General features: G+C 43.3%; 1 protein-coding gene across 1 annotated transcript; it reads right to left on the bottom strand.

The window, feature by feature from the left end:
* Positions 1-3,815: 3,815 nt before the first annotated feature.
* On the bottom strand, positions 3,816-13,012 carry gdf10 (growth differentiation factor 10). The gene is made up of 3 exons (XM_033012991.1): positions 12,382-13,012; positions 8,744-9,642; positions 3,816-5,090 (listed from the first exon to the last, which is right to left on the bottom strand). Exons 1-3 carry the CDS (start codon positions 12,635-12,637, stop codon positions 4,899-4,901), a joined length of 1,347 nt encoding a protein of 448 aa, XP_032868882.1. The 5' UTR covers positions 12,638-13,012; the 3' UTR covers positions 3,816-4,898.
* Between the last annotated feature and the right edge of the window lie 1,558 nt (positions 13,013-14,570).

The following is a 14,570-nucleotide window of genomic DNA, read 5'->3' as shown; positions in this document are numbered from 1 at the left end:
CAGCTCAGTGACAATCCAACTATACATTAGTCGCAATCAGACTAAGTACGAGAGTGTAAGATAGCAGACCACACTAAGTCCGTATACGAGTTGTCACATTTTAGGTGCTATCTTGTACCTTCAAATCTGAAATGTTAATAAATGTTAGAGTCTTAACTGGGCCATAAAGGCCTGTTGTCCTTGCAGTGGTAGTCGGTTTAGTACTGTTGATACAGCTTGCTCTTTGCTGCCATTTTATTCCCTCTAACCCTGGTGAATATTCTATTGTAGAACACATTTCATATCATTTCCAACATCACCACTGAATGCCTGAGTTCCTGTCCTGCTGTTGGCTATATATTCTGAGTCATTACTTATACAGGGAAGAACCAAACACTTTGGTCCAACCTGTCCATGCCAACCAAGAAGCCTGGAGTTATTGAGTCTTGAGTTCCATGTCAAGGAAACAGACCCTTTGGCCCAACGTCCATGCTGACCAAGCTGCCCAACTGAGCCAATCCAACCTCCCCTTGCCCAACTCACACCATTCAATGTGCCTGTCCGAGTGTCTTCCAAATGTCGCCGTGGTACCCGCCTCCACTACCCCCTCAGTTAGCTCGTAAATCTTCTCTGCACTCTTTGCAGCTTGACAACATCTTTCCTATAGCAGGATGACCAAGTGGCCAATGCAGCAGATCATTGTGAAAGCAGCAACTTAGAGGGAGGTTCTGATCTTGGCCATGGGCAAGTACACTAATCAGTTTCTAAAGAAGCGATGCAGCCCGATTCAAGTTTGGATATGACTGCGTCTCCATTGGGATGCGACTTACATGCAAAATCCATACTTCACGTTAAACCTGCAAGATAACAGGGCTGAGAGCAATTGCTTTAAATTCATTGGTGGTGCATGATCTGTAATTCTTCGCACCATTCTAGTTGACGTGACGCGATTAATACGAACTAATCAGAGGTGGCCATAGTAACGTTTTAGTAAGAACCTGCTTTCTGAAGAAGAAGTTTAATAAAAAGACAGAAACAGGTGCTCAGTGCCGATGGGGTCTAGCACACAGGATGACAGGTCTTGTTTTATACAGCCAATTAAGATACTATATGTTTGCTTGTAAAACTGTCACAGAAATGAAAATAAGAGAATATTCTATTTCTATTTGAAATTGCATAAATGGCTTTTCCTGTTTTGCCTTGTTATGGGAAATACTGACAGTATCCAGAAAAAGCTTGGCATTAAAACTTTTTAGACATGTTCTATCCTGGATATCATATTTCCTGATAACATTGTGAGGGACTATTTCAGTCCAGGAGACTATGCTCGATCAGGGAACAATTTAAATCCCCCAGTAACAGTCCCTGCAATCTCTTCATCTCTTCTCCCCGCGTTCCCATCAACTCCCCCCCCCTCCCTTCATCACACCACTGCCTTCCCCCACAACCCCTGAAACAGTGAAAATTTAGAGATATAATAATTACAATAACAACACTCCTGTACTCTTTCTTCTCTGGAACACTGGGATGCTGCAAGGCGACCTGATTGTCGTATATCCAATTCTGCGAGGCATAGATAGGGTAGAGAGTCACAACCATTTTTCCACAAATACCAGTGGGCATAGCTTGAAGGGCAAAGATTAAAGATGATGTGCGTGCGGGGCAACTCTTTTTACGCAGAGGCTGGTGAGTGCCTGGAAGGCGTTGCCTGGGTCGGTGGTTGAGGCAGATATGACAGTGACCTATGAGAGGCTTTTGGATACGCGCATGGATATGCAGGGAATGCAGGGAGAATACAGACAGGTTGGTAGGATACGGCACGATTCTAGTGTTCTTAACAATGTGGATGGAAGAGCTGGACTTGAAATCAGGATTCCATGATATCAGACACAACCTTGAGCAGCAGGTAGAATAATAAAGGCTGGTATTGTCAGTGGCTCCACTATCCATGAAATATGAGAAGCAACATTTGGAAATACAATCAATAATATATATTGAAAATAGACAAAAGTGCGGGAGAAACTCAGCGGGTGAGGCAGCATCTATGGAGCGAAGGAAATAGGCAACATTTCGGGACGAAATGTTGCCTATTTCCTTCGCTCCATAGATGCTGCCTCACCCGCTGAGTTTCTCCAGCACTTTTGTCTACCTTCGATTTTCCAGCAGCTGCAGTTCCTTCTTAAACATATATATTGAAAGCCTCATTTTAGATAGAATAAATACATTTGGACTATCCAAATGTCAGATGTATACCGAGAAGTTTTGAACAACAGAGTTTGGGACCAGTGCGACACAGTGGCACAGTGGGAGGGCACCAGAGACCCAGCTTGGTTCCTGACAATGGGTGTGGTCTGTATGGAGTTTGTATGTTCTCCCTGTAACTGTGGGGGGGGTTTTCTGCCCACATTCCAAAGATGTGCAAGTTAGTGGGTTAATTGGCTTCTGTAAATTGGCTCCCAGTACATAGGATAGAACTTGTGTACGGGTAATTACTGGTTCAAATGGCACAGTGGGCCAAAGGGCCTGTTTCCATGCTGTATCTCTAAAACTAAAAACTAAAGCTGATCTGTGAAGTTCAGCATGATCAACACATCTCCAGATTGCCCTCACCATTCCTGCCTCTTTGCTCTGGATCCTATTCAAAATCAGCGCATTGAATTTTCCGCCTTTATAATTTACTGATTACAGGTAAAAGGGAAAGATTGCAGGTTTCATGCAGTGAAATGGAGCTGGTGTTTAATGGAGACAATAGGTGTGATTGGTGCTTGCAGGCAGACAGCACAGAGTTAGGCTGATACACTGTGGCTTGAAATATGACTTGGATTGCTAACAACATTTCCAATCCTTAAAAGTTTAAGAGGTTGGAGATATCTGCTACACAATGAAACACCATGGCCAAGGGTAATTTCTAGCTGTGTAGGAATTACAGCACAACTAGCCTGTGAAAGTACTGGTTTCAACTGCGCTCATTTGATTCTAAGATTAGCACGAGTCCAGATTCCAAAAAAGAGCAATTAAGTGGTCCAAGTTTAAATTAAAAAAAACAAGAGGGCTTTATATAAATAGAACTCTGAGCAAATTTATTACAGAATTAGTAAGAAACATAACGCCAGAATTGCATGGGTTTATTTAAGCCATGCATGAAATAAATCATGTGCCAAGCAAAGGCAAATAGTCAGAGAAGGCCCGTGAGGGATATGTTTCAAAAGTACTGAAGTCATTACACTTCCCACAGCGTAACAGCACCAAATAAAAAGCTTCATAATAAATTCTCACTAGAATCGCTTGCACAATGACTGCTGACTTTGTAATCGCGATGTTAGATCTGTTCTTTCTCAAAGACCGTGGCGCAGCTTTAACTATGTTGAAAGTTTCAAGTGGAAGGGGAACAGGAGTAACACGGCTACTTTGACTGCCAGCGAGCAAACTCTGAACACTGAAGAAAATGCTGGATTTCCACCAACAAAGACCAATGACCATTAAACAAACGTTTTTTAAGATATGCACCAAAATGTCCCTTATAAAACAGTGCAACTCTGGTCTTTCCATACATGTATCCATAGCAGGGTGCAGTGGAGAGTAACCTAACAGCAAATCTTGCAATCAAATAAAAGGGGTAGCTACTAATAAACAGACAAAGTTGACCCGATAATAGGTCTGTGGATAAGCCGAAGAGAGACATTGGCAGGGGCTTAAAATTTGGCCAATTTGCATGTTATCTGAGAAGGCCCAGTATGAGTACATAGAATACCTAAAAATAAAAAGAGATTTTAATAGGAGGAACATTTTCAGAATGTTCGAGTAGCTTTGTTTAATAATTTCTTGACAAAATGCAATTTCATATCAATACCACTTTTAATTTCTCAAGTACTTTGAACATACACTGTAGATTATGAAATGCAAGCTCTGGGCACTGGGTACTTTTAGAAACAGATGCATTACCAAAAACACATTTGTGAATATTTTACCTTTGAATATCACATTCGGGTCGGAAGCATTTGTGTTTTTTACATGACATTGAAGTTAGAATGTGAACATATCCAGACAAAATGCATAAACTTGAATACCTTCATAGAAGATTGTCTAAATAATTCTTCAGCATTGTCCTTCAATTGTTTCATTAGTTGTAACTTTGAGGATATTAAAATTAGTAACATACTTCCGGGCTTAGTAAATTTTACATTGCCTGTAATATATCAGATATATGTTAAGTTAAATTGATCTATTTTGCCATTAATGTTCTCTTTACAATTTACAAAAAGTTGGCAGCAAATCGCAACTTACTTTTGATTTATCATAAAATCAAAAGTTTTTCCCTTCTCCGTCATTGTTTTAGTTTGCGGGGGTTTAAGATGTGAAAGCACTGTGCTTCTGGCAGCTGCCCTACAATTATTTAACTGCTTTTGCTCTTTTTAAAAAAAAAGCACAAACTCCTTTGCTACCAGGAATACAAATATTAAATAAGTGAAATGACGAATAAAGATTTGAACGCACACACACAATACACCAAGATCAGGAATATAGTATAATCTACACTTAAATAGACTGCCATTGCTGATATTATTATTAATTTACATATAAGAGCACAAGAGAGCTAGGTACCACAATCTGTCCTGTAACCTTCAGATTTAGGGAATATTGTGGAAGAGCAAACATTGTTTTATCTGATGATGGATGCATTTACATGCTGTAACAGAATGCTTGGGTTTTCTGTGTTCTCTACATATTGACATCTGGTGTTAACCCCAAATACACTTCGCTACTCAACGCCAGAAATGAGCATGTTGATGTCTGCAGGCGGAAAGGGGACAGAACTGGTATCAAGTTCTTGGTTTGAAAGAGACACAATGCAGCTTTTACTTATTACACAGCAATACAGCTTGCTGTATTTAGCAGTTCCTTTTAATATCTTTGTGTTTCTATCTGCAAGCGCAGGTTTCCACTGACATGTTTGGATACACCTTCAACACCACGTTTTTGTTTTCGTCAAAGAAGAGCACACTCAAAGCATTCATTTTGTCGGGTACACAGCAGGGCTCCGGAATTCCAGGGATAATCCCAACAGCCTTGACAATGCTCTGGATTGTTGCATGATTGGAGGGTCGAACCACCTGTGACAAAACGGACAATAAAATCATCAATTGCTCAAATTCCCTGCGCATAGTTACTGGGCTAAGATTAATTTATGATTCGAGTCTGTGAGATTCGATAGAATAACATTTATCCAACTGATCAATGCTTGACACAGATCTTTAGAAAATCTTTAGAGAGTGTTTAGAAATTGCAGTTGGACCTTTTCTATGAATCTTAGTATGTTCAACAATTAGTTCCAACTAGGATAAGACTGCTAGGAATTACTGTCACTAGAAATGTAACCATTTTTGAAATTTGGCTGGAATTAAAATTGTTGAGTTCTTTTCCACTAGTAAAATAAGATGACAAATATTAAAATTTATTTTAGAGGTTTTCCACAGGCCAGTGACTGAAGAATCCCATTTACAAGTTTCAGTCGAGAGAGCTTGCAAACTGTAACCTTCGCTTTAGTTAGAGAATTAACACAAAGCAAGAAAAATAAATAGGTCTGGAAAAGTCACCGAGACATTGAAACAAAAGTATAGATTGGCAGCTGATTGACAATGGGAAAGTGTCATTAAAAGCAAAAAAAACATATCCTCATGTGCAGACGACTATAACATTTTACAGGGAGTCATATTTTGCAGCCACTGTAACAATGCCTGCGGGACGGCGATATAAATTCTGTTTATCGATATGAAACATTTTGAAAGAAAATAAAACATTTATATACTTAGACCACTTGACGTTCTGGGAAATTAAGTATGCCCTATGCACATTTACATCAGCACACATGGGGAAAAAGTGTGCTTGTCACAAAAATGACTTTGCTTTCTTTAACCAAGGCTGTTATAAAGCAAATGCATTTTCACAACTAGAAGGTTTCTCTGAAGCAGTTGTGGATAATCAAAATACTTTAACATTATGATCTGTGTTTTATTTGATGTAAATTGATTGATATACGCGTTGACTAACCTAACTCTTCCATTGTGATTCTGTGTTTGTTATGCATCTGTGCTCATTCCCGTGAAACAATGCAGACAACCGTATCCAATCAAAGCAATGGGCGGCCTCGATATTTAATTTGCAGCTTTGCAAAATAAAAGAGTTTTGTCTGCAGCAAGAAGGGCTTACACACCCCTGCTCTTGCATCAAGCCGTAAATAAAACTCCTTAAGTCTATTATTTTCATGATACCAGTGGTGCCATTCCTCTGTATGCTGTACACTGTGAAACTTTGTTTGCAAAATACACATGCATAGTAACTATATTTGTACTGCTAATTATGTATAGAAACCTATCAATTTTTTAGATAACTTAGTTAGTCTTTGTGTAGCACTCCTGGTTATGTTGGTTGTTTATTGCTGGTTCTCAGTTGTACTAAGAAGTTGGTGTTGAACCACCTCTTGAGTCGCTGCACTTTTAGGTGGAGTGGGTTAAAGCTACTTGTGGATTCAAGGATTGTTAGGAGGCAACCATTCTGAGGCCAGAGATAGGCACAAAATGCTGGAGTAACTCAGCGGGTCAGGCAGCATCTCTGGAGAGAAGGAATAGGTGATGTTTCGGGTCAGGACCCTTCATCAGACTTGACCTGAGGCTAGTCTATTTGAGGCCAATCTGGGCAACACTGGCTGGTTTCTTCCTTAGAAAACATGATTTGCTTAGAAAGAGCTCCTCGGTCGTTGCCCTGCAGGATTTGTATCGTACCAAAGTCTCAGGAAGCATAAGTGTTTTATGTCTCTCAAGAGCTGGGAGACGAATCTGCAAGACATGGAACTTTTCGGCTTTTTGTGCCAGATTCTGCAAAAGTCTCCCATTGCCACTAAATTTTAATTCATAGATTTGACTTATCTTTGTTCCGTCTGCTTTCAATGTTACAGCTGTTTTTAAAAATAAAATGAGACTGCAAATAGTAGATAACCAAAAATAATCAATTTGGTTCCTTTAGGTGCTTTTTAAACCAGGGCCCAGTGCCGGTACTTAAATGTGTCCACCTCTGGAGGGGCATGAGAAATGTACACAAATTATACCTACATGTGCAAAGACACAGGCCCTTAATATATATTGGGAGATCGTGAGTGAGAAGGGTGGGGAGAGTGGTGGCATTAACATGAGCCCTACTGCCCCCGACCCAATTCTTCCTCATATGAAATCTGAATGAGTCCAACTACATGGGCTTTATACACCCATCCTGCCACAAATGTTGTTGATTACAGTTTCCATCAGCATATCACATTGTCCATGCTGAATATAATTATTCTCTAATTCATTTTCCTTTGTTAATTAGAGCTGCCATTGCTTTGTACTTTCCGAGACTAACCAACACAATGGTATGATGGTGTGGAGCTTGAAATACTCATGTACTTATATCACTAAGGGGCAGGTTGGGCAAGGAACAGCAGAGGACATGCTTGATCAACTGGTGAGGCAAGCAGTAAATACAAGAGGGCCTTTTAATGCAACACACATGGGTAATAAACTGGGAAATAATGAAGTGAAGGAGGCATGACAGCCTGAATGGACTTCCCTTTGCATTCCTTTCTGTTTGGTTTTAGTGTGGACACCAAATACATAGCAATTCACTGCAAATGGTGTCTTTATCAATTGTGCTATTGTGCCTATGGACATAACACTAAACTGCCTCAGGAGGACTCCGATACACATGATTAATGGGAAAAGTCCTTCCTGACAGAGCCTGGTTTTATCTGCAGTGCCTGTAATAGTCTTTGATGATTGAGGGAGTGCAGTGGGGACCCTGTGGAGAGGTGGGCTTTATTGGGTATTATTCTCTGTGGACAGTGATACAAATCTCTCGCTTGTTGTCTTCCAGTCAGTTAATTCACCATCCACTTCTCTGATCTCCAGCATGCCCTTAATGCACTTGGCATGACCTCTTTTATCACCTGGGGAGAGGCCATTCTCACACCAACCCTCAAGAAAGCAGATCCAGCTCAGATGGACCATATCTAACCGACCTTGTGACAAGAACGCCAGCAGATTCCTATACATGTAATATTGCTAAATGATACTGTGTGAGAATTATAGACTCATACAGGCATCCTCACTACCCCAGAGGGACCAGAAATGAAAACTGCAGTTTTCTTTTCAAATATTCGCTTTAATAGCGGATCTTCCCCACCATACCCCCTGAATGAATGTAAAATTGGAGACGAAAAATGTATATTCAGCTGTTTCGTATATAATGAGTCGTTTATTTAGATCATACGTGGTCTTTCTTCCATAATTTACAGTGGGGAAATCTCCGCAGATATTTCTTGAAAATTGGAGCTCAGAGGTAGAAGCGAGGCCGAGAATATAATATAAAGACCTCAGTGTTTTTCTTAGACTGGTAGGAGTCCGCGTTTCATTAGGCATGGCGCGATCTATTAAAGGCGTACGTAATTTCCTCAGTATTTCAGCTTAAATGCATGTCAAAATAACTTTGAAAGTGCAGAAATGTGTGTACGGATGTTATCCATCTCGTTATGTGTTATTTGGCACCGTAAAATCACTGGGCCTTTATGACGAGCTAAAGAAAGGAACAGAGAGCGTTGTGTGGATGGGACCCTCGAATTAACCTTTTGGAGGCTTTGAGGAACTCGGGGTGTTTCAGTCGAAGTTAATTGGAACCAGGTTCCACATAGACCCCAGGTGATTTCGCACGTAATTCTAACAGGAGCAAGTTATCTTACCTTGGGCATTGGGAATACACAAGCCCCAGCGCAATAAAAGGCGTCGAAGGACTTGGGGGATATAATCCATTCGCTCCAACCAATGTCGGCGAAATCCACTTTCAGGTACCTCCGAGAACAAGTCCTGGGTTCGTTCCACTGCCGTCTCCTCGCCTTGCGCATGGTTTTCTCGTCGAAGCTCAGCACCTGGGACCTGACCAGTTGGTCGCCATGGCCGGGGTCCTTCCTCCGCCTCTCCTTTCGGGGCACCTTGGGTTTGAGGGGGCGGTAGGTGTTGCCCCAGAGGTCGTGTTTGTTGTAGTGGTCGTACTCCACCTCCGGCAGCTCGTTGTTCTCCAGGGAAGGGGAAGAGAAGTAGGTTTCTCTTCTGACTCGAGAGTCCCTGGAGGCGTTGGGAGACTGCGTGGGCTCTTCCTCGCTGGGAGGAAATGGTCCGTAGCGTTGCAACGTGAGCCCGACGCTGTTGGGCTCGGAAATGGCCAAATCGTTAGCATAAACCAAGATGTAAGGCAAGTTGCTTGATGGTGTTGGACTGGGGGGCTTGTCTCCAGAATCCACTTGAGCGGTGACCATTAATCCATCTGCTCGCCTAGCGTCCTTTACAATGTGGGTGATGTCGTTCAGGCACCAGGTGCCCCGGCGATGGGGAGTCACGCTCAGGCTTCCCAATAACTTCCCGGAAGCTGAGCCGGGGGAGCGTCTTCTGAAGGTCAGTTGGACCGGCTGCGCCTTGTGAGGCTGGAGCAAGGGACACGGGGAGTCCTTAGAGCGTTTGCACACCACCGGCCTGTTTCTCCAACGTTTCTGCGTGAAGAAGTGAAAAGTCGCCGCCAAAATCAGCTCGGAATCTTGGATAGAGGATAGATTGAACTGGTAGAGAATTTGATGATCAATGGTCTCTGCAGAAAGAGAAACATTCATCACGTTAGCATTTAACATGTCTGTGTTTTCTTAATTCAGAACCAAAGTGTCATGCCTACTATGTTCTGTGTGCTGAAGCAAAGCAAGAATTTAATTGTCCTATCAGGGACACATGACAATAAACTCTCTTGAATCCTGAATGGCTAATTGTTGACAAACCTAAATACTTGGACAGCAATGGCGCCCATGTTCTGTTGTAGGACATATGAGGATTTAACCTGCTTTCAATGAACCCAAAGCGTGGCTCACTCAAGTCGAACCCAATAGTAATTCTGCAGATAAAACAGACTGCAGATGCTGCAATCTTGATCAAAACCCAAAGTGCTGGAAGAACTCAGCGGGTCAGGCAGCATCTGTGGAGGGACTGGGCAGGCGACGTTTCGGGCGGGAACCCTTCTTCAGAATGATGGATTATGCAGGATGCTCAATAAAAAATGATCCCGTAAAGTTAAACTCCTTCAACCCTTCTCTCGTGTAAAGCGAGGCACTTAAAATTTAACGATGGACACAAAATACTGGAGTAACTCAGCGGGTCAGGCAGCTTCTCTGGAGAGAAGGAATAGGTGACGTTTCGGGTGGAGACCCTTCTTGAGCATTCTCTCCAGAGATGCCGCCTGTCCCGCTGAGTTCCTCCAGCATTTTGTGTCTGTCTTCGGTGTAAACCAGCGCATCTGCAGTTCCTTCCGGCACATTTAAATCAGATGATGTTCATTTGTGTGGATATTAACACGAGTGAGCGCCTTTTCCGAGTGTCAAACATAATGGCCAGGTAGCCCGGACTATAAGCCCCATAAAGTTTGGGATGTGACCTTGCTTTGACTTCGCTTGGCTTCCATGGGACATTTTTTTTCACGGTACGATAGTTTCCAGGGCTACCGAATTAACATCGGAGCTGTGGAATTATTTAAATCAAATACCTTAAAAACGCACTTGAAGTCAAAATTTCCTACCCCAACCACCATTATTATTATTATTATTATTATTATTATTATTATTATTATTATTATTATTATTATCGCTTTGGGACATTTTATTGCATTGGGCCCAGTGTGCAAATATATCGCTCCTATCTCATTGGAAGACTACCATTTATTTTACGTGCGATTTACAATAAGCAATTGTTCACATTTCAACTGCTCCCTGCCCTCACTTGCCGGGCACCCTTCTCCCCTGCGACATAACTCTTTGCAGAATATTTGAGATAAAAATACTTTATGAGCAATCTCTTTAAATTACTGCGAACTCGTAAAACAAGCTAGAATACGCGAAATGAAAGAAGCATTGTTTCGGAGCGCGGTTAGGGCACAGCTTAAACTTAGTTGAATGTTTTAGACTGGGCATTAACTGTGGTTCTAAGCTCCCGGGCTAAAGATTGGGCAGCGATTAACTGGGAGTTTCTTACAATCTAATAGTAAACCCGAGTATTTTTCACAAATATGCGTCCGAATATAATTCTGTGCAATGTTTTTTTTAATTTCGTGAGGTTTGACAGATCCCTGCAATGGCACTGAAATTGACTGATAGCATCCTACACTCTCAACCCATACCGCAAGATATAAACACAGCGAGATGGATAAACAAGGAACTGCAGATGCCGGTTTACAATTATTTTTTTTAAAGACACCAAGTGCTGGAGTAACTCAGCGAGGCAGGCAGCATCTCTGGGGAGAAGTAATGGGTGGGAAAGAACTGCACATACTGGCTTAAATCAAAGGTAGACACGAAATGCTGGAGTAACTCAGCGGGACAGGCAGTATCTCTGGAGAGAAGGAATGGGTGACGTTACGGGTCGAGACCCTTCTTCGGACTGATTTTATTTGCGACCAAGATCAACATAAACAATATTTAGAGAGATACAATGAATTGCAGATACTGGTTTACATAAAAACACACGCACACACACACACACACAATGCTGGAGTGACTCAGCTGGTCAGCAAGCATCTCTGGAGAACATGGGTAGGTGACGATTCGGGTCAGGACACATCTTCACATACACAACACATAAACATCCCACTTTCTTCCAGAGACTGGTAGTTATTTAATAAGAGTGGTAGAAATACGACGCATTTACGGGGTATTTTAAGGTGAAATTGGTGGATAGTCGGGTGTGTGAGACCAGGATGGGGCAAGGGAGGGGAGGTTTGGAGAGGTATATTCCGCGCAGGCGGTGTTGTGCCGGGTGCCTAATGCTGACGGTGGTGGTTAGACTGAACGCTCGCAAGTGTTTGTATCTGCTCGGGTCGAATGCACACCCCGCCGAGAAGCAACCGTGCGATGCACTGCCGCGGATCCACTGGGATATCCAAACCGCCGGGACAGTGTTCACACTCACACTCACACACTCCAAGTCCCCAATAACCCGGCCACGTAGTCTGGCCATCTTACACACTCATCAAAACGCTGCCCTTGAGCGCTCGGCTTGCAAAGATCAGATGTAGTCCTGAACTACTATCTACCTCATTGGTGACCCTCGGACTATCTTTGATCGGTCTTTTCTGGCTTTACCTTGAACGAAACATTATTCCCTTATCATATATCTATGCATTGTAAATTGCTCGATTGTAATCATGTATTGACTGGTTAGCACGCAACAAAAGCTTTTCACTGTACCCCAGTATGTGACAATAAACCAAACTGGAACTGGAAAAGCAAATGCAACTTTTCTGGCGGGAATTATAGGGGCAAGAGTTAAACTCGGCGGACTGTCCCCTTACCCTCTGTCGCCTTGAAGCTGCGGACAGTGTTCCCGTCCCTCGGCCGGTTCCCCTCGCGGTTGTACTTGTCGTACAGCTTCAACATGTGCACTGCCACCATATCCTGAGCGGCGCGGCCGAGCGCCGAGATGTGAGTGGGTCGAGACGGGCGCAACTGCTGGTCCGCCCCGCTCTCGCTCCTCGCCCGCACGCTGGCAAAGGCGAGGGAGGCGAGTACCTGGAGGATGAGACCGCGCTCCGGCCTCAAGCAAGCCATGCTGATGATGCCCGCTGCTCCTTCCAGCACAGCTTGTGTCGGCGTTGTTGTCGCTGTGTCGATTTCGACAGGCTCCCCTTATCTTGGTAGAACGGAGAAGGGTCAAGAAGCGAATGACTGAAGCAAATCAGGCTGCTTATTGCAACGTAACTGTCGGTGTCTCTTGATGCCAGCTCGTATAGAGAGACAGATACAGACAGAGAGAGAGAGAGTCCTTGCTGGTTATCCGGGTGCAGACTCTATCACCCCGTTGCCCGTATCTCTGGGTTTGTAACTCCTTATGCTACTTCTTGCCGATTGGTAATGTGCTACTTTTCCCCCTCCCCGACAAACTTTTTTAGGTTGAGATATCGGTGACGAAATTCGCCCGCAGACCAATCGCAGCTAAAGTCCTCCTCTTTTTCCAATGGGCAGGTCGGTGCGCGGGGTTCCCGGAGAGGATGTTCCCGTTTCACCAGCGCCGGGCTGTGGAACGCTGCTGGACCCGGCACCTTTAAATCCCCAGCCGCCTTTAAATACCAAGCCAACAAGTCCCAATGGGTCGAGAGCACCAGAACTTCCTTGCACCGGCCGCCATGGGTTTATTTCACCCCCCCAATATATATATATGCGTTTTGAGCATTTATTTATAATTATTTATGCATTATAATTATATATATACTATATTTTTTAATTATTTAAATAAAGGCTCAAAAAGCATATTTGTGGCATTAACAGTGACACAGGGGCTTACAGATAGTTTTTTTTAAAGAAAGGAATGTATTGTAATTAAGGGTGCAAAGGACATTTTGCTTCTGAAGTGAGACAAAAGTGCTGGAGAAACTCAGCGGGTGCAGCAGAATCTATGGAGCGAGGGAAATAGGCAACGTTTCGGGCCGAAACCCTTCTGCAGTTGCTTCTTAAACAATTAATTGCTCTGAATTGGCCGGCTTGCTCTGAAGAAGGGTCTCGACCTCAAACGTCACCCGTTTCTTCTCTCCAGAGATGCAGCCTGTCTCGCTGAGTTGCTCCAGTATTTTGTGTCTATCTTCGGCTGGCTTTAAAGTAGCTCGCTTGTCAACGCCAACCCTAGCGGAGCGAATGCATCATCTCCGCTTCACTCCCAGCGCAACGCTCAAACACACCTTCCATCGGCAGCATTTCCACTCATCTCCCAGGGCACCGCGCCAGCCCTCAGCTTTGCCCCTTTCCTTGATTATCCCGAGTGTTTTAATCTCCGGGTGACCGGGATACGGCGTTAGGAGGTTGCTCGAAATATTCGCTCCCTCAGGAAGGGTAACATGTTATCCTACTGTGTCCCAAGCGCCTTTTATACACCAGGATAGCCAGGAAGCAAGTATAGCCAACTGCTTGGGAGTTGACTGACTGAAACTTAGTAATAAAGCCGCAACAATAAAGAAAACTGCTTAATTTACTTCATTTCCATATTGGGCAACGCTGCCCTTGCATTAATTACACTGAGTTGTTCAAACTTGCAAATGGTGTTAGAAATATCCCAAAGGTCTCCGCGAATAGTTTTATGTTTCAGAACTTAATCCCCCAGTCAGGTTTTCTGCCCCGTCTCAGCCTCCAGCTCCTTCATCTGGCGCCTATCTCGCATCTCCTAGCTCAATCGCTTGTTTGCCTTGGCTGTATCGACGCTTCCCTGGCTAATTGCTGTTTTAATTCAAGCCCTTGAAGATTCGCTTCCCCGGAGGGTTGAAGACCCGAAGCCAAAGCTTTTATGACGCGGGGACAGAATTGGCAACAATCTTAGAATTCGCTTACCGTTGCCCAATGCTCCCTGATATGTGGATTTGCGTCCGTTACTTAAGATTGTTGCCCTGACGTCTAAATTGGAGAATACCTGTTAGAATTAAGTTTCCAATAACACTTTAACACTTTCCCCCCCAAGTCATGGAGTATTAGAATCATACAGTAAGGAAACAGGCCC

The sequence above is a fragment of the Amblyraja radiata genome, chromosome 37, assembly GCF_010909765.2.
Source record: "Amblyraja radiata isolate CabotCenter1 chromosome 37, sAmbRad1.1.pri, whole genome shotgun sequence".
Taxonomy (NCBI): Eukaryota; Metazoa; Chordata; class Chondrichthyes; order Rajiformes; family Rajidae; genus Amblyraja; species Amblyraja radiata.
Note: the sequence above shows the minus strand (reverse complement) of the source record. Positions and strands in the feature narration are given on the sequence as shown.